Source organism: Macrosteles quadrilineatus, unplaced genomic scaffold, assembly GCF_028750875.1.
Source record: "Macrosteles quadrilineatus isolate MER2022 unplaced genomic scaffold, UCM_ALF_1.0 Scaffold_3__2_contigs__length_128488019, whole genome shotgun sequence".
In the NCBI taxonomy this organism is placed as follows: Eukaryota; Metazoa; Arthropoda; class Insecta; order Hemiptera; family Cicadellidae; genus Macrosteles; species Macrosteles quadrilineatus.
In genome coordinates, this window is record NW_026542596.1 from 101,625,104 (window position 1) to 101,646,712 (window position 21,609).

A 21,609-nucleotide genomic window follows, 5' to 3' on the forward strand; every position below is an offset into this window, starting at 1 on the left:
CAAGTACATTGTAATACCAAGCAAATTAACAAGAGGTGAGCCACAATACAAGAACTAACTGTATTGGTAAAACGAGTGGCGGCCCCGGAACGGGAACCCAAGACTTTACAACAATTTCAACTCAACCATATCTATCAATTACCATTATACTTCAATGATTCTCCGCGTTCCAAAAGACGCGGAAACCCTGATGGCCTGGCAGTGATGTTGGGCAAACGAAGTAGATCGGGTGCTGGGATCAAGCCCGCTAGGGGTATCTGGGGATCTATCGCCCTGGTTATCTCTAGTTTCCCAGCAATGGGATGGCCTCGATCGGGTAGTGGTGCAAATAGGTGGTTTCCCCTTCCTCCTGGCTTTGATGGCGGGTTCTGCCTGTCAGGGATTAGATAGGTCCCGAGTGTTGCTTGCACTAGGTGCGTTCAGGGCATTCCACTATGGTCCTTCAGGGTGTCGTACCTGGTGGAATCCAGGTGGAGTGGACGCCGGACCAAGTAGCCGGTATCCCTGGTTAGGACTGAGGGGCAACCCTCTTTCCGATGGGTTATGTGCCGTTTGAAAGCCGGTGAGCTTGATGGCCTTAAGCCATCCACCCATGGTGTGTACAGGGTTGGTGCGTAAGCTCCAGCCTACGCCATGGGGCCCGGGATAAGGGCAACTAGGTACCGGGTAGAAAAATGAAAATGAAATGAAAAATGAATGAAATGAAATGAACGTTCCAAAAGACGACGCAAGAATATCAAATCAACCTTCAATATACTCATCTGCAAACCGAAGGTGAACCGGCGAGTTTTATTAGCCACTCACTTGTGGTTGATTACAGTTATAACTGTTTGCGTAAAATTATAAAATAAACAATTGTAACCTTCGAACCCGCCATTACCACTATGCAATTCACAGCAGTTAACCAAGAACACACATACACACGCACACACACTCACTGCAACCTTAATATCGCCTTTCGGAGGCTGATGTCTCCCGTACCACACACACTCTTGCATTTCTTAACCCTTTCTAATACCTCTGTAACCTTGGATTATGCAACCATCTAGACTGTCTCTAATGATGTTTCTTGATATACCGAATGTAAACTGGGTGGTCACAACGCTCGTCTAATAATTGGGTCACCGATCCGATCCAAGAAAATAGAGTCTTTCTGATGAATCGATACTGTATCTAGCTGTACTTAAAAATGTAGCTTTCAATAAATGTTACTGGCTAAAATATCTGGTCTTGGTCAGTAGCAAACAGCTCATCTTACTCATTGCGAGCAATGAAGAACACTGATTGTTCATTTATATTTACAGCAGGTTGAAAAAAGCATTGCGTTCACATCTTACTTAAGAAAACGATTTGAAAAAAATAAATACTTACATAGTACGATCATTTAGTGTGGAGCTTTACGTCTATAAGCATACACAACAACTTGTTGTCAATACTATCCTTTTATTAGTAGATTACAAGCTCAAAATAACAGCTGAGTAAAAAACGGCAGCCGTTCAAATGTTCAAAATGGCAGATCCAAGAAATCTTTCAACGGCTGCCATTTTTTGACTCGGTTGTACCATTACTATTGACTATATAGTCAAATGTTTTACGTTTGAGTTCAAATTTGTGGCATTGTATTTTTGTAGTGAAGGCCTTTAATTCTATGTACTATCAACACATGCTTCTATTTAAGATTCCATTGACTCCTTGCGGGACGTCCACCTGATATGAGGTGTCGTGTTGATGTATCAAATCTTATTTATTTATCTGTCATCGTTTAGAACATATTAAGCCCGTGCGGACTTTACACCCTGCATACTGTCTGGATGGTATTCAGGTGTTACAGTAACATTGGCGATGCAATCTGTGCGCAGCTTCTGCCGTCTGCCTCACGTGATCACAAAGACTCATTGATCTGGTGAAAGGAGGGCAGACTGAGACTGTACAGGAATGTGAAGGTGTCATCCGCACTCAGAGCAATCGACGATGTCGATACACTCATGGCGATTGATATGTTGAGGATTGTCAGCTATGCTAATATTATGCTTAAGAAAACGATTTGCAAAAATAAAATATTTACAGAGTACGATCATTTGGTCCATTTTAATTGATTGCAACTCCTCCCACAACATAATATATAACGGAATGGATTGCATCGTTCCCTTACAAAAAAACCTCAATAAATTCCTCTTGCGTAAATAGACACAATAAGAAAACATAATGAAAATAGGTGAAAGCAGAGTAGGTTTAAAAGTATATTGTAGCGAATTTTAATTCCCATAAATTTTTTTCAGAATTTATTTTACAATCTGTTCATAAGAATATGATAACAATAAGTAATATATTTGACAAAAAAGTGGCGCACTTGTTCATCAACAAGTCTTGCCAAAAATTTGATCAATCATTTAACGATTTAAAGAAATCTGTAGCTCAGGTCTGTAAAGAAAAATAAATGAGTCTTTATTTATTTCTTTTGTAAGGAAATATTACTACTAGTTTATTTCCTTACTTCATTGATCATCCCATCAAATACAAAATCATTTAACACCTGCGACGAAGAGAGATAGAGTCAATAGAGTTAGATCGTCCACAACGCATCGAAGAAACCTTCTCAGATTATTGTGAACATTTGTTATCTACTGATTTTGCTCTCAAAACGAACTTGTCTGAAAACGACGTCATAGAAATAGCGCTGAATAAATGTAGGCCGGAAGCAAAGACTCATTTATTTTTCTTTACAAGAAGTGGATGAAGTTAAATATAAACATTACAATATAAATTCGATTGATGTGAAACTTTCCCCAAATTATTTATCTAGTAAAATCTACAATTGCTTTACAGTATATATTTAAAATATATAAATGACACTAACTTTTAAACAATGTTACTAGTTTACGTACTAAGACATGAAAGCTGCAAGAAACATGATTAAATATGCAATGTGGACAGATTGGCTCTTCTACTTAATATAAATACAATTTACACAATACATTTACTTACATACATTGAAGACAATTGACGACACTTAAACATATAGTTACAAAAACTTACTTGGGGGTGACTACGTAAAACGGTCAATTTTGACGAATTTTGCCGGTCGATGTCGGACGCTAAGACTCGATTTTTTTTAATTCAATTCGTATTATTTAGCAATCGTTGTTTCGCGATTCAGATTTCTATACACTCCGGAGACCAAACAATGCCCGATATACACGTTATGATTTTCCAAAAGTGGGTTTTTGCGAATTGAAAAGATAATTAAAGATTTCCGAACATCACCGATAGAAGCCTGGCCCCCGACCGTTGGAAAACTTCTTCGACGTTACAAGTTAATATCACTCCGCGCTCACGTGATTGGCCGTTGTTGCATCCTTGCTTTTGTGCGCGTTCTTTTTGATTTGAATTTAATCGTTACAGGTCCAACACATGAACAACACTTTTTAGTCACGTAATACACTGACCATTGTCCAGCAGATTAACAGCAAGACTGTTTGGATGATATCCTAATTTTTCTTGGTACTTTTTGGAATGGTCCATAATTTGTTCTTTCACTGATTTAATTTTGAAGTCATTCCTAATTGTAGTGTTAGATACGAACCAGGGTGCGCTAATAATTCTTCTCAGCGTCTTAGCCTGAAATCGTTCAAGAATTTCGATGTTGGATTTGCTCGAGGTCCCCCATAGTTGAATGCCATATGTACAGTTAGTTAGTTAAAAAATTTCGCATTTTAGACTCTCATATGGTTGTTAATTTACGCAATATCCATTTTTTTTTATCTACGATATTAATGGTTTTTATTAATTTACTCGTATCATATATTTTTTTTATATCGTATAATTTACTCGGGTAGGTACAGTATTTTTCATGTTTTGTTTTGTTTAACATAGATCTTTTGACAATTTATAACAGAATGACAAATAATATAAAAAACATTTGGGTATAAAAAACTCGTTTGGAATCAAACCATCGAACCTCTGTTTTGAAAGTGATCACTCATCTATTAATTGAAGATAAATATTCTAATGCGAATGTAGTAAACAGAACTATTTGCTCTAATAAGTCATTTCACCAAGGTATTTTGTTGATTGAGGAGTCATCCTACTAAATCATCCTTTAATAATATTAGTAGCACCAAACTGTCTACTCGATCTTCACAACATATATAATTTGGGTCAAAATGTTTTCTGACTAACATCCTCAGCCGCGCCACGTGTTAGTCGTTCTATGATGGATAACCGTGCAAATAATTAATTGGCTCTGCATACTCGGTAATGCTCAGTCTCGGGCGGTATCTGTTGATCCGCCTCCTGCAGCGTGTAGAGATTATCTTGCCAAACGGTTTCCGGGCAAACCGTCACTTTCCGCACGGTCTCTATCCTAGCAGTATGGTTAAAATAATAACCGTGTGCTATATAATATGCATGCAATTTTTCTGAATTGCATGGTCTTTGTCTAAACCGCGCATTTGTATAAACCTTCCGAAATAGCAATCTCGTTTTCGTTTACCTACACCATTAGAAATAGGAACTTTGTTCGAACCCTGCAGCATTGATGTAGACAGTGTGAAAATTTGTGTGCTCTTTTGTCTAGAGATTGTTGCATTTTTTAAAACCATGCAGTTTGTGACTGTGTGTTTTGTCCAATCCATCTAAACCTCTTCCACCTCGATCAAAACCATGTAGAAATATAGATTAAAATTCACCAACAAAAGAAAAAAAAGTTCAGAGATGAAACTTTAGTTTTAACTTCGATTTACCAATAAAGTCATGATCCGAAGAGTTCCGTAAGGGATGGGGAGGGGGAATTTTGATATAATTCATGATTCACGATTTGGGGTCATTTAGGAAGTCGTTTTCAATGTTTGTGTACACGGTAAATCGATAGAAAATATACTTAGGTAAAAATAACCAGCGTATGGGTACATGTAATTGTTGTTTTTTCTAGAAGGGGTAGGGGGACCGTGCAGTGTTTAACCATCTTTTGTTTAAACTTGATCGTCTCTATTGAAACTGTTCGACATTCGTACAAGCCATTGGATGGATTGCAGCCTTTAAAAATTAGTTAGGAAAAATGTATTGACAAAAAGAAAAATGAATAATCTTAGCTACTAAGAAAAAAACTCAAAAAGTAAAATACTTTCTACTGCTTATGTGAGTGGATGTTATGATTAACTCACGTTTTGGTGAGCTGTGCTGTGATGTCCAGCAAAAGTTCACCGACTTTGGCAATCTCGTCCGTGCTCCACATACGTTCCACTGGGGGAACTTGAACATCTGAGACAGACAACAAACAAAATATAGGATCAGATTAACCAGTCAACTACTTACTACCTACAACATGGCTAATGTAGGGTTAAGATTACTTACTTAAATTCTACCTAATTTTACAATTGTGGGAAGGAAATCTGGAAATTAATTAAGCAACTATCAAGGATTATTAGTTGAAAAATATAATTGATATGTTCTGAAATTAAATTACGATAGCATTCAATTTATCTAAGCACAATGGTGTTGAATTATATCGATATAGTCAACTCTTCTATATTCTACAATCTGGAAATCATCAATACTAACCAACCAAACACCAACTAAAATCCAAGGGCATCTAATATGTCAGGTTGCAATGTTAAAATGCAGGGAATAAATCTAATCTTATCATTTATTTGGATTGATAGTATCTCAGTCAGAATAAAAATTGTTAATAACCCAAGCGTTTTTATATTATAACAATTTTAAAAGAGTTCACAAAAATGTTTAAATAAGTTTTGTTACAAAACAATCGTAATATAGGCCTAAGTTTTAAAAAAAATTCAAAATTGTTTTCATATGGTTAGTAATTATATTACAAATTATTTTGATGTAAGTTCACAACAATGTTAACAAACAATTTAAATAGGCCCACAACTTCGAAAACTCATATATTTCATGTCGATAGGTCAGAATAAATAATATTGGACTTTGTATATCATTACTTTGTTTCTGTTTAATTTGCCGATCCTACATAGGTACCGTATATCTCCCTCCCTTCAAAACTATTCTGCAAAACTAGCTTTATCATCACTATTGGCGTATGTTAAGCAACGTTTCCCTAGTGCTGGTGGTGTTATAAGGTGTGGACGTAGATTGGGAGGTCAAGTCGTGTACTTCTACATGCTTTGTCCACGTTGTTCATAAGCTGTAAATTACACTATATCACTACTTGTGTAAAAGGTTAATTTATTCTAACCCTGTTTTGTAGTTTGACCCTTTAAAATTGAAGATGGTCTCCGTTAAAATAGCGGGAATTAGACTTGTTGATGGGAAACGTTTATTAGAAGGCTCGTACCTTAAATTTTCTACCCGTGTCATAACACTATTTACGCGAGTTGCGTACACTATTTTACCTACGATAGTGTCTTAATTACACTAAAAATCACTACTCATAACTTATAATAGAGGTTACGTTTTCGTTTATAACCTTTCATTGCCACTGATAGTGATGCAACGAAACACACTAATTGCACCAATCAACAATCAAATTGGCCTGAACAGCTGATTAGTTGAATTTCAAATCATTACAATTTTACTTTTCCTCTCTCAATCCTTGAACCTCATTGGTCCGTTACCGGTGTTGTTATGAGGAAAACTATGATATTATGAAAGTAAACAATGATGTTATAAGATACTTTTCAATAACAAAATTTCAATTTATTTTAAAAATATTAACCTGCGGCCGTTTTTTAAAGTAGCCATTTCAGTACAGTTCTTAGAATTGAAAAGTTTCTCATAACAGCATTGTTTACTTTCAACAGCATAGTTTTACTCATATCACCACTGGTAACGGACCAATGAGGTTCAAGGATTGAGGGAGGAAAAGTAAAATTGTAATGATTTGAAATTCAACTAATCAGCTGTTCAGGCCAATTTAATTGTTGAGTGGTGCAATTAGTGTTTGGTACAATGTTTATTATTACTGATTGGCTCGTTAGAATGAGAAATATGATAATAATATGATGACAGTCATTATTTTGTGTTAAATGTTAATTATTAACAACGGGAAACAATCTGCTTTTAAAATTTAGTCGGTTGTTACAGCCTTAACAACATATCAGTGACAGCTAGTGCAAAAATAATCGGGTCCCAAAATGTGCAGATGAAAGTTGCTACTACAGACCACAATTTATGAGAGCAGCTGAGGTTTTTCCTCGTGCCCGTCCAGTGACTGCGGTCAAAAAAAATAGTTTTTATCACATTTTTATGCCACAGTAGGGTAGAGTACTCTTGAGTGATAATACAGCAAGGGGATGCTTCAAGTTAACTAACACCCTTGACTATTGGATATAGAATGTAAGACCTACTAAGGATAATTATTTGAGTTGTAAGATTATCATACGAAGAGTGGTAAGATTATATCGGTTTCAGCATACCATATAAAAAAATATTTCACAAACATCTAAGTAAATCAAGCTATATTAGTTGGGATCATAACAGAGATGTAATAGTTTTATAGTATGATCATTAACTATTCGATAGCAATAGTCAAACATGTGAGATAGTTTGTCTTTTACTTTTGCTTGATGAATCTAATAAATGGTGTAGAAATTAAACAATATTTACAACACACAGAGGCTTGACTGAACTGAATTTCAGTTCCTAAGACTCTACAAATCTAGTATTAGCACGGAATATCTACTTTACGGCATCTAAACTTTACGGTACTGTATTTAGAGTTTGCGCTGGTTTATTTACGTTATCGTGTGAGCATTTTCAATTAATAAATAGGTTAAAAACGTTTCTTCAAACTAACGAATAAGCAAAATATTCGTTATTTCTTATTGAGTAATACAAAAGCACCCGTAATGGTACTTTTTTGACTAAAATATTTCACGTGAACGAACTTTTGGCTGATTTTAGAGGAGGAAATCCCTTATTCAGTATTCTGATTTCAAAATATCACTCCCGTTACAGCAATCCCTCCCAAACTTTGTCTCCGTTTCTCGTTGCGTAACGTTTAATCCTCCGTTCTTGGCCATCTGCGGAGTGATCGATTAGAGTGCGAGGAAGAGTGAAGGCAGGTGCGTGACAGACGCGTTACGTCACATAACGTGCTAATTACCATGTGAGCGTCACGACTGCGCCGCACGTTCAACGTATCACCATCACGTATCGACTACTTGTGTCTCAGAATCAAATCACAGGCTGCACTAGTTTACGTCTTACACTCATTCGAATAAAAACTATCGATATGTTGATTATTCGATATATCGATTATTTCATTCGGTTAGTTAGGTTAGGTTTTAACCGTAACCTTTAAACCTTAAACTTGATATATCGAATTAAATAATCGATGTATCGATCGATATATTCATTCGAATGAGTATAGGACTAATCTAAAGTGCAGCCTCGCATGATCCCGCATGGTTACTGTTGGGTGTATTGCACTGTTTGACTATAGGGTCTTTTCAAGAAGAGGGCCGCTACTGGTAGAACTTGCACTATGAAAGTTAGTTTAGGATAGGTTAGGTTAGGTTAGGTTAGGTTAGATTAGGTTAGGTTAGGTTAGGTTAGGTTAGGTTAGGCTAGGCTAGGTTAGGTTAGGCTAGGTTAGGTTAAGTTAAGGTTAGTTTGCATCAACTGCATTTGCATAAGGTAAATTCAAATTGTGGCGGACCACTTCTTGAAAGACCCTGAATGTATGGTAGAACGTTTATATCGTTGGGTAGGACATTCAACTGGAACTTTGGGTAAGAAAAGTAAATCAACTTAGCTGTAACGGTGAAGACGCATGATTCATTTTTTCTAACCATCAATCAAGGTCGACCTTCGAGTAGGATTTCTTTCACTTTGAGCCTGTTTTAAAACTTGAACTACATTCAGCAGCATTGAAATAATGGAGGGAAGAATTTAAAGTACAATACATTTCCTCAAAATCAACCAAGTGATGTTAACTATTGATTATCAGTAAAATTGTTAATCCAGGTTGGTCCTGTTTGTAATATTTCTGTTAAACTGAGCTAATTTGATACTAAATTTTAATTGGAATTTTACAGCCAATAGGGAGTTGTTGAAAGGGTACTGGAAAAGAGGAGTGTTACAAAATCTTATACTAGAACCTTTTTTTTAATTAGAAAATTTGAATTCCCTAATTTAGTTTTAGGTTTTCTTTCATTTGCTTTCTTGAGGAAAATGTCTCATTGGCTCTCTGCACAAATTATATAGGAGGTGAAAATTTAACATAATTGCAAAATGACTAACGGATTTTAGAAAACCAAATGTTCTTAGACTATTCTTTCCCTGTATCTTACGTCGACTTCAAGGCAGCATTTTTTATTATAATGCACAATACCGACCTCGAATCAGTGATAAAACCAACATAAATTCAAGGGCACTAATTACTCGTATTATCAAGCCCATTATGAGATCCATTAAGACATTGCATCGACGTTTGCCTCGCTGCAATGCATATGCTGCAGCTCACGAATCAATTACAGCTCTGCAACCTCGCCTGGCTCCATTCCTCATTAGATAACGAGGCATGACCTGCTTGTAATGTTGATTGAATGTCTTATTTACAATCAGCTGTTTAATTGTTAACATTTCCTTGCATTTAATTAACGTGCATTGATATATTCCTTCTATGGTGTCCAAAGTGTTGTGGTTTAGTCAGCTTGTAATGTTGATTGAATGTCTTATTTACAATCAGCTGTTTAATTGCATTTAATTAACGTGCATTGATATATTACTTCTAAGGTGTCCAAAGTGTTGTAGTTTAGTCCACTTGTAATGTTGATTGAATGTCTTATTTACAATCAGCTGTTTAATTGTTAACATTTCCATGCATTTAATTAACGTGCATTGATATATTACTTCTAAGGTGTCCAAAGTGTTGTAGTTTAGTCCACTTGTAATGTTGATTGAATGTCTTATTTACAATCAGCTGTTTAATTGTTAACATTTCCTTGCATTTAATCAACGTGTATTAATATATTACTTCTATGGTGTCCAAAGTGTTGTGGTTTAGTCCGCTTGTAATGTTGATTGAATGTCTTATTTACAATCAGCTGTTTAATTGTTAACATTTCCTTGCATTTAATTAACGTGTATTGATATATTACTTCTATGGTGTCCAAAGTGTTGTGGTTTAGTCCGCTTGTAATGTTGATTGAATGTCTTATTTACAACCAGCTGTTTAATTGTTAACATTTCCTTGCATTTAATTAACGTGCATTGATGTATTACTTCTATGGTGTCCAAAGTTTTGTGGTTTAGTAACCCATATATGGTTGTCGAGCGATACATTCGCTGTGGTTTGGTCTTCCGTTTGACTTGATTCAGTGGTTTTGTCAATTAGGGTCGTGGTCTTAGGTTCGAGAGAAATTTTAAACTCCAAATCGTTCGGTTTGGATAAAAGATATTGTTACTCTGTGGTTTCTGCAACGATATTTAATATACATGATTCGAGAAGGACACCCAAACTTTTGGGTTTATATTTAACATTCTGGGCTAAGACACCGGCTGAAATTAGCAGATAAAAAACAGGCAGTGCACCTTATTACAAAACTATACAAAATATTACCATTAAACACCCTGCATTACGGATTTGTTGTTTCTTGTTGTTTTAACAGTTTCAAAACTTTTTTAACCAAACAAAACAATTTGATTACAAACCATTGTTTGTCCTTTGGTGTTATAATAAAATAGCAAACGAATCGCTATAAAATCAAGCCTTAAATAAGGTGAAAATCTTTACAATTACGTACGTAACATAAAGCACACACCAAAACAGTATTCTGATCTGCCAATCGGATAAAAAGTCACATGCAATATTTATTTTATTAAATTAATTCGAGACGTAGGAATTGGCTAACTCAGGAACTCGCTAACTCGGTCGTGTGGCGGAACTGGCTAACTCTGGAACTGGCTAACCGTCTCAGTCAGGAATTGGCTAACTCCGGAACCCGCTAACTCGATTTTGTCTCGCGGCGGAATTCGCTAACTCTGGAAGTCGCTAACCCGGCCGCGCCCACTGCTCGGAGCGGTGCCAACCTTGTACGACAAAATAATCGTACACTGCCGTATTTCAAAATGTCAGTGTCTATAAAGATACAGTAAATGTTATTGTTTTTTGTTATCAATTCCACTTTTAACAGATAACTAGCCCAAAGTAATTAAAAGACAATTAAAAAATCATGAAAAAATGTTTTTTATTAAACTGTACAATGGCCAGTTAAATGTTTATGATTTCGATCTTAAATACAAATGCCATCAGTATAAAAGAAAATAATAGAATATGAAAAATATTCAAAATTTAGTTTAATTGGTATTGGTAATAAATAATTAAACCTCTACGAAATTAAGCTAAAATACACGCAAGTTCTTAAACACGGAAAACAGATTTAATTGTAATGTCGTAATAAACCAAAACCATTAATTAATACAGTCATCAACCATCGTAACTTTCATAATTAGTTCATAGATTTTAAATTTAATGTTCGTCTTTGAACCGTCCAACTTACGTGTACACATATGATGACATAGACTAAGTTATTATCTAGGCCTAATAGTTTGAACCAAAGCATTGTAGGCCTACTAGTAAATAGTTGCCTAATTCTAAAATGTGTTGATTTTTTTAGCAATAATGTTACATGTTTTAAAACAGTTTTTAGATTGTACACCTAAGTACCACTAGTAAAAAATAGGAGAAGATATAATATTCATATAATAAAACGTGACAGGGTTATTTTAATTCACGATTTTTAATAAACTAATTGACGGATTTTCCTGATTTGAGTGTTGGGTTTCCTTTATATTGCTTTCACAAACGATATAAACTATAGCAAGCCATTGCTCGGTTCACTGTTCCCCAGTACTGAGCTACACAATAGACAATAGCTTTGTTTTTGGATAAGATAGAACCAGCCTGGAAAAAAACTCCAGACTTTTAAAAAGTAAGCCTACTGAAAGACGTAAAATTAATATTAATTCAACAAAATTAAGAGGATGACCCGGGTTCTACACTAATAGCCTACGATAAAAGAAATTTACAAGTTGTGTTTATGCATAGACCAACTTTTAATGCAATCCATGAATACATTAGGCCTACCACTTTATAATGTATTGATAAATATTTATTTAAATTCAATAGCTCTATTTAAAAATGCGTAACCACTACAATGTAATTCTGTAATGACGTTTAACGTGTAAATTTTATTATGATTTATGATTTAAGGTTACTACAAGCCCAGTATATAAAATACGAACTCAAACATTTTATTTGCAGAAGTTCACAAAATGGTATTTATTTGAATAAAAGAAACAAATGGCAGACTACGAAAATAGATATTTCATAACATGTAATAGATCCAAATTAAATGTGCATTTTTATCTTTTTCATACCAATAAGCTACTATTTAAGTAAGAAACCCACATATAAAACATACTCCCTTATATTAGTACATTTCTAATCCTTATGGATCATCTGAAGACAGTTGTATTGTTAGTTCTGTCCGGTGCACTGTCTTTAGAGGTCGTGTTTTGTTTACAATTGTTTCTTGTTTTCAGTAATTTAAAACCTCGTTTAACCAAATAAAACGTTCTAATCACAACTAATAACACGTCCCCTAGTTATATAACCAAACAGTAAGGAACAAATCATGAAGTTAACTATAAAATGATAGAAACACAATTTTGTCGACACTAGCGATCAGTGTCACCGGACATGAACTAGACACGAAAAACGAGCTTCAAAGTTTACAAAGGGATGTAAAGTTTACTTGTGTTGGTTAGTCTATGGTAAGACTATAATGCATTTTCCACCCTAATAACCATAAGAATAATGTTAAACATACTTCCAAATATATTTATTTTATCGACTACGTTGTTCTTACTCCTAATTAATCGTAGGATACGACATTATGGTACCGATACGATATAGGTAGTACACTTTCGGCAACACTGGCCAAAAATATTCGTGCTTGGCTCCCATTGGACGGCCCGCGAGGCTTCTGATTGGGAGTTAGCGAGTTCCGCCGAGGGACCGAGTTAGCGACTTCCGTACGAGGACGGAATTCGCTAACCCGGCTTTAGAGCGGGTTAGCGGGTTCCGGAGTTAGCCAATTCCGAAACCGAACAAGTTAGCGAGTTCCTCTCATCGACCAAATTTGAAGATAGGGCATTTAACATGGGGTTAGCGAGTTCCAGAGTTAGCCAATTCCGCGGACCCATTAATTCTACACTCACATTGAAAAGTAAATTACACGAAAATGGTCAGATACTAAATTAATTGTAACAGATGACTACAACACCAGTGTGTTCCTAGTGGACACGAGACATTTTACAACATTCCATCAATAACGTTCGGGTCTTTTGTTACTTGGTTTGTAAACATTTGTACTGTATATATAATGCAACGTATGTCTGTCGTATGTATGTTTGTCCTTTATGCGTTACCAAACCCAAATGAAAACCACTTACTGTAAGAATAAAACTATTTATGGTTGTCTTAAGTGACAAACACTCTTTTAAAATCATAAATGGATTTATACTATTGCTATTCTCAAGAATACTTTTACGTTTTGAAAATGTGTAATGAGAATACTGCAATACATACAATGCATTCCAAAAAACACTATGCAGTGTGCAACCTGGCACAGGGAACAAATCTATTTTTTGAACTAAACAAATTACTAGAGACCTACAAAATTTAATAAGTGTAGGGTAATCATATTTTCAAATCTGAAAAAGTCCAACTGAAGATTTTGTACTTAATAAGTTTTATAAAAATAAAATTCATTCCGGTATGTTTTTCGTGATGGAATTATTAATATTATTCTTAGATTGTTCGCTACTACAATATACTACAATATAAGAACAGTATTCTCTTCCAGACCTACATTGAGAAGTTCCCTGACCATAGTGTAGCCCAAAAACAAGGATCAAGACACAAACAATATTGTTTATAAAATACCCTGTGAATGTGGAAGAAGTTATTACAGACAAACACCACGACCTATGGAGAAGATACTACAAGAACACCAGAAGAGCATTAGTAACCATTTGGAGAATTATTCAAACTTAGTGAACATGTCTTCTCTGAAGAACATAGAATACATTGGACTGAATCGACTATGATCTACAAGGAAGCAGACTGGAAACTCAGAAATCTTAAAGAAGCTGCTTGCATGGCGGTTGATAAAAGAAGCATATCCCAACCTAGTGCTACAATCAGCCCCATGTTTATACCTTTGATTCAAGAACAGGTTGAGAAGAAAATTAAAATTGGAAAAACAATAATAAATTAACAGTGACATCCACATAATATATACATATATAGATCAACATTTTTTCCTACTGACTTAATTTAAAAATAATTCAAACATATCTTAATTGGATATATACATAATATATACATGTATTATTTATCTGATTTGTTGTGACTAAAGGCTGAAGATGGGTTTTGATGAAAACTCTAAATATACCTCCACTTTTTTTTGGAAACTGTGTATAATTTTAATTTAATGATGAGTAGCCAACATACTAAGAATAACATAAAAATAAAAGTGACAAAAATATTGAAATAGGTAAAAATACTCGTCAGCGAAAGTATTGGTGTTTTAAAATCATTTTAGAACAAATAAAAACGTAGATACTAAATTGTAGCCTATTACAGGCAGTAAAGGTATATGTGACTACGAAAGGTAGGCGGGCATTATAGTGCAGTCTATGTAGCCTATCGTGCAATGGTGCATTGTGGTATCGGTTCTCGCATCGCGTAATAAACTGCGTTAATTGCGTTATTGGAGGCAGGCGTCGGTGAAAGCAGAAAGCCTTTCTCGACACTATAATTCGTTCAAACAGCCGTGGCACCTGAGGGATTAGGAGGCCCCAAGGGTTTCCATGGGGTCTCCTAATCCGTCAGGTGCCACGGATGTTTGAACGGAGTATAGCAAAGACGGAACTGGGAATCCGGAAATCGTTCACTAATCCTCCAATTTGAACACTGGAGGGAAAACTGCAGCGATCGAATACGATCAATTGTGTTCAGGAAACTGATGCAGTAATGTTGATTGTGATTGTGTAAATTACACCTAGGTTTCATAGATAGATAGTATTTTATTGATTGTGAAACTGATAATAAATAAGGTTGAATTGGGAAAACCTTCAAGGAGATAACCCTGAGATGATATAACTCTTTTGGGGATATCTTTAGTTGAGAATGATTTACCAGTTCTAGAAAGAAGTCAGTTTAAGAAGAGGGGGACGTTAAAGCAGAGGGGACAAATTTAAGAATTGACTATTTGATAAGTGAAACCGTTTTTTTAAATAAAAAAGAAACTGTTTGAAAAGAGGTGAATGTTTGAGAAGGGTGACAGTATGATAAGTTTGAAAGGAGGAAAATTAAATGCAACTGTTGAAATAAAAAAGGAGAGTGTTTGTTGAGCAATCTCAAAGTGTCCACGAAATCTTATTACAAGAACGAACTGTAAAATTATTCTATTATTCTATTATTTGAATTTACCTTTGATTTCAATAGTTATCATACAAAAAATTAAATAATTATAAATTGAAAATGATAACTCATTATTTGCATATAAATTGAGGCAAACCAAAAAGAACTTTTTAGACATAAGGTCTCACTGAAGTAACGTCTTCGTCTTAATGTTAAGAGAAAGTATATCAAGTCATTTTATATCCTATATTGTGACGAAATCAAAGTATCGAATTTCAATTGTTAAAAATATGTGTTAAGTAACCACTAACCGTGGTGGTTTCGTCTAATTTACCTAATCTAGTCGTAACACATCAAGCTTTGAAGTCGTCGTGGACAATCTATCATGCTTTTGTTTATATTATATCTGTACTATATCATTTTGATAAATATAGTATGATGAAAACACAATAAAGGCCCGTTCACACGGGGCGAGTTTACAAGCTACACGCCAGCGTGTAAGAAGCCGGCGTGTAGCTTGTAAACTCGCCCCGTGTGAACGGGGCTTTAAGAGAATATTCCAAAATAACCATTGTCAACTAATGAAAACGTTTAGGAATGTTAGATGGGGTTAGATATGGTTGGCATTGTTATATTTAATGGAAAGTTTAATCACAGACCAAGCCTACTTGGTTGATTTTGGTATGCAACAGTTATTTGTGTAACTAGTGGACGAAGCAGCAAAGGCAGTTTGCACTCGTGTTACACATTATATTTTTCCTACAGTTACTATAAATCATATAAATAATTAGTCTTTCAAACACTGTACAACACGTTTTTAGGTTAGATTAAATCCAAACATTGAACGAAATGGGAAATGCTACACCAGCTGATCGTAGTCATAATATCTTTTAAGTAAAGTGTGGCCAACTATTTTCAAGCGTTTACGTGCATATTAAAAGCACGCTGTTTTGTGTTGTTTGGTTGCAATACTGGTGTGCACCAAAGTAAAAACCGTGCGCCAAAGTAAAATTATGCACCAAATAAGGCTTTCTGTAAGGAAGCCCACTTTGTCGGGTAGGAAAAAGTACTTTCCAATTTCGAATGGTTTCCATTGAGGGTAGAATATGCCCTTATACACTTGTTATTTAACTCACATTAAAGGCCAACATAAGTCAAATCTCCCCATGTTATTAGTTTGTCAAGAATTAATTTATAGGAATAAACCACTCCATTTGGGTTGGTAAACATAGGCACGAGAGTGTTTGCATTGCTTCATCAAATTAGCAGCTTTAATTTCATTGCAATTAATCCATTTCATAGCTACACCACATAGACGCTAAAATGTTTTAAATCTTAAAATATCAATAATCCTAACTAATACTTTTGAATACTCACGTATTCTTTTCCTGGCCTCAATGTAAGCCTGATTGATGGCGTCGTACGTTATACACGGCGGCATTCCCTCATAGTCACTGGAAAAAAACAAATTCTTGTTGGTAAACCTGAATTATCCATCTTCATAAGTAGGGTTTGTATAAAATAGAGCTTTAAAGGAAAGTAGTAATGTGATTCTTATAATTTTACAAGTCTAAATTCATAAAAATATTTTAAGTGAACTGCATCAAGTAGGCATTAACTTTGAACCTAGATATTTTTAGCTTTTGTCAATTTCTACACCCTTGTCACATTAAATAATTTGGGTGAGTATAATAGATGTGAGTTTTTTTTTTCTTTGAGTTGAGTATATTATGATCACTTGACAAAAGAACACACAACATTTCAAATTAGAATGCTATAAAAATCCAGAATAGAATTTTTGCCAGGGCCTACAGAAATTGATTTCAGTATTAAGATACAAAAATGTTCTATAAAGAAAGTAATCCAGCTCGATTTTGCAATTTCGGGTGCGGTACCCTAAAGACATCTGTAGGAATACGTCAACGGTCCCTCGAGTCTTATCTTTACTGCATCGCATTGCTTAACATGGAACACCATTGGCAAAAAGAACTAAAAATATAGACCGTCAGCTGTGCTGCGGTTTCCATAGGTTCTGGCCCACACCACTGGGAGCGCCATGTAGCTACGGCCTACGCGCTACGTAACTACAAGGCGCTCCCAGCGGTGTGCGCCAGAACCTATGGAAACCATGATAACCACATCATGGATGACGGTCCACATTTAATTCTTTTTGGCTATGGTAACACCCAGCTCCAAAGTACGAGCGGTATCGGAGGTGATCAAGCTAGTTTACAATTCTGCCACCAGAGGTCAGAAGATACAGCTGGCGGCGCTCTTGACCCCAGAGTCTCAAGTATTGGGTTCAGTCAGCAACCTGATCACATTGACTTCCTAGATCACCTTGGAGTGCACCTTGCAGACAAACAATTAGAAGCCTTGAAGCCACTGCCACCGTGATCTGGGCCTGGCGATCTAGAAGGCGCTGAGGATTTAAGTGTTCCATGTGGAAAAGTGTTGTATAAATATTCTAGGGTTCTTAAATTATTTTTCGAATTTATGAAATTTTCACACACAGATTGCAGCATGTATTGCGTCCTATAACTAATGATCGTTTCTGAATACGACGAACAGTTGCATTGCAAAATAGTGCTGTTTAAAGTAAAGATAATTATGTAAACTGACATCTTTCGAGGTGTTGTCTGTGCCCCTGAACATATGTATTTTAAATGAGGGTTAAATAGGGGATTGTATTTCAAAGGGGCTCCCATATTGCTAAGGGTATAAGTATTTGAACTATTTCCTCAGATAAAATTACAGATGTGTTAATAGTTTAGATGGATTCTTTTGTCTGTAGAACTGCTTAAATAAGCCTAATAAGGTTGCTTAAAGTAGGGAAAGGTTTGGTAAAATGTATAAAAAAGCAACAAGGGATCAAATATTCTCCAAGCATGCCAAAATAAATTTTGTAAATTTGTATTTTAGACACAGCAAAGTTTTCCTGAACGTGATACAGTTTTTCGTACATTTTTAGAGTGTTTTGCGACAGAGGCAAATCGTGGTTCAGGCAATAGTTTTTACTAAATCATGCAGTGTTTCTTCAGAATCCCAATGTTCCTTCAATAATTCGATTTTTTTTTCTAAAGATATACAAATTGCTACTCTGAGATGTTAATGTGTTTGTGGAAGAAGTTTACAAAGTATGATAAACTATATGACGCAACTTAAATGGTTGTTGCAACTATATGACTAATATGAACTTTTTACTATATGTGGTAAAATGTGGTTCAAATAACTTATTTAAAATTTCTGTTCATATTGATAAAGAGCTACAGATTTTAACATATCTTTTTAAGAGAGAATTGTTTATCCTAAAGGTAATTGCGTTTATATATAATTTCAGTTTTTATCCAAAGATGCCAATGTAGTGCAATACGAAAGAAGTGAAAACGGCATATTTCACTAGCATATTTAGTATACGTAATAATAAATTGAATGTGATTTTTTTACCTTAACCAATAACGTAGTTACACTCATAAGCATAACGAACTGCCAAAATTTCTTAGGTTAAAATGAAATTTATGTTTGAACGAAATGACACATTGAAGGAGAAATAAATTCCAACATTTTAACTTGGCAACTATATTATACCAGATGTGAAGACGAAAACACACCAGCTAGTTTGCTCCTGTCATTTGGACAACACAACTGTAACAATGTTGTGTTACGATTATGAGTGGTCGGGAACAATAAAATCCTTGTATCTGACAGCTACAGGACTCCCTGTAGTTAAACATGGGCGTTGCTTCACAAAACTAATTTTCACCCTGCATGAAGGTGATTCTGCGATTAACTTCTTAAAAAAGTTATGCGTGTTTCAAACATTGTGGTTTCTTAATACAATGGCAGCAATTTTAATGCATTTGTCTTTGAAGTTAGGATTACAAAGTGGTTTAACAGTGTGATCATTGACTATAGACTTTGATTGCTGTAAGTTGACCTCTCATACTTTTCTGAATTCAGTTTTTGGGTTTCGTCTCAATATGGATACTTTTGAGTTCGCATATCTCGCCAGTATAGTTTTTCTTATTAGGTTATATTTTCCAGTTGCGCTTTACTGATTACTGCATCAGAGGGCAAGTAATAGTTTATAAAACAAATTTATTTTGCTTTAATTTGTTTCGTTTTAAATTTGAAGACAATAAGGAAAGTAGCAGTATTAAAAATTACTCGACAAAATCGGCTGGAAACCAACATTAATAGTTTCTTCTACTCATTATTGAGGATGATTAATTTAAAAGGTTGTGTGTTTATAAGTAAAAAAATTATAAGAAAAAAGTAATGTACCGAAATCAATTTTACAGCAAATTTGTATTCACGCTTACGCAGCTAGCTTATATCATTGCCATCATTAAGAAACTCAATATTGATATATAATTTACAATCGAAATACAATTTAATTAACAAACCCAACTAAAAGCACTTGTAATAATGAGACCTCTTATACACGTTTGATCTCTGGCCTTACTTTGAAAGCACTTCACGTAGGTCAAACAGCTGATCCAACCGTCGTCTGCTGAGATCATCAAATGACGTCATGAGCGTTACTTCAGCAAGGATCACGCTAATCAGATTGGTTTATTGCCTGAACGAACATAAATCCTTTCGCTAGAAAATCCGTACATCGTATTCAAGCGATGTTGGTTGCTAAAAGTATGCCTATTAACTTTCAGCTACAAAACGGAACCAATTGTAAATACATACGTCTATTAGTACATTGACAATGTATTTACACTTATTCTGTATTCACACACTGAATGATACTTTATACTTTACTTTTATACTTTTCATTGAAATGGCGACCATTACAAAGTAGATATTTTAAGGCCAAGTATGAATGGAAATGAGTGTAGGATGAGTGGCGCGATCTTGTAGTCTTGTTAGTGACTAAGGCCGACATATTCCCTAGACACAGCTGTAAATTGATAGCCCATACAGCTAATGGCAACTAAGGGACTTACAGTTTATAGTGGAATCCGAACCACATTTTTGCCTTAGTATTAACGAATTGGTCGAATTATCAGGATAGTACTGCGGATAGTCATAGAAGGTACTCACTCACTAGTGCGGACGTTAATCCACACCAGGGAGTATCGCATCCACAGTGCATCCCTATAAAATATACACAATTCGTGACCTCCTAGTAGATGGATTACAGGCCGACGCCACCGTCCCAGTCCCAGATAGATACATTTAATAATATAATGTTAAATAGTGATTAATTTAGATTGATCATGTTCATGACCATCAGACCCAAATTGTGAATAAACCATAACTTCGTGCTTAGGCACTGTTTGTTAGGTATAACTTATAGACTAACCAACCAAAGTGGACTTCTCATCTCATTTTAAATTCTGAAGAGTGTCTTTTACGATTGGTTTATGTCGATGGCACTAGGCACTCGTGTTGATGAAGTTTTTTCCTATTATTTTAGAGTTAATTTTATGATTTGCCCCTTAAACAAATATCTCGTAAAATTATTGACGAGCTAGAAAATCTGAATGAATAATATGCCACCTTAAAAACACTACACCTACATCGGTGTACATTGACAAAAGATTTGCATAAGACTAACGTCATGTAGGGTTTCGTAACACGGAAGTGCTTACTCAACTGTGGGCTTTAACATGCAGATTAGGTAGTGAAGATTACTCACTTACTCTGCTTATTCAGTAATCATTAGACAGAGCATACACTTGGACCACGAGTCAGTGACTCAGGTGGACAACTTACTTTCACTAACCATTGTTGACAGTTTACACAACAGTAACTACTGACAGACTGAAAAGGAAATCAGAGTAGGGTTTCATGAATAAATATTATTCCTTTTATCATTATAACATGTTTGTACTAGCAATTTATCTGGTTAGTCTCAGTAATAGTGAAATCCTTTATCTAGGAAATCTAATTACTTTAATATGTATATAGTTACTTGTACTATTAACAAATACCAGGAACACCTATAACTTACAAATTACTAGACAAAAGAGGGGTTACTGATTTAGCAATCAAAGCTGGAACTTCTGTTTAAGAGCCACGGGTTCGAATCCTACCAATCAACAATGACTTTTATCCATGATATAATCCAATGGCATGTGTTACATGACATGTTCATTATGTGCAATGCCTATTTCAAATCGTGTGCTCATTGGACTAGAAACCTAAGTTTGATCTCTGAAGGGAAACGCTAGGATTTGACA

At 35.1% G+C, this 21,609-nt stretch overlaps 1 protein-coding gene across 1 annotated transcript in view; it reads right to left on the reverse strand.

The window, feature by feature from the left end:
- LOC128989830 (uncharacterized) overlaps nucleotides 1-21,609 on the reverse strand; it is a 54,857-nt gene that overhangs the window by 7,038 nt on the left and 26,210 nt on the right. The window contains exons 3-4 of the mRNA XM_054411899.1: nucleotides 16,790-16,866; nucleotides 5,163-5,259 (exon numbers count right to left, since the gene is read on the reverse strand). Of these exons, the coding sequence (XP_054267874.1) occupies nucleotides 5,163-5,259; nucleotides 16,790-16,866 (174 nt within the window). The remainder of the gene's footprint in view (nucleotides 1-5,162; nucleotides 5,260-16,789; nucleotides 16,867-21,609) is intronic.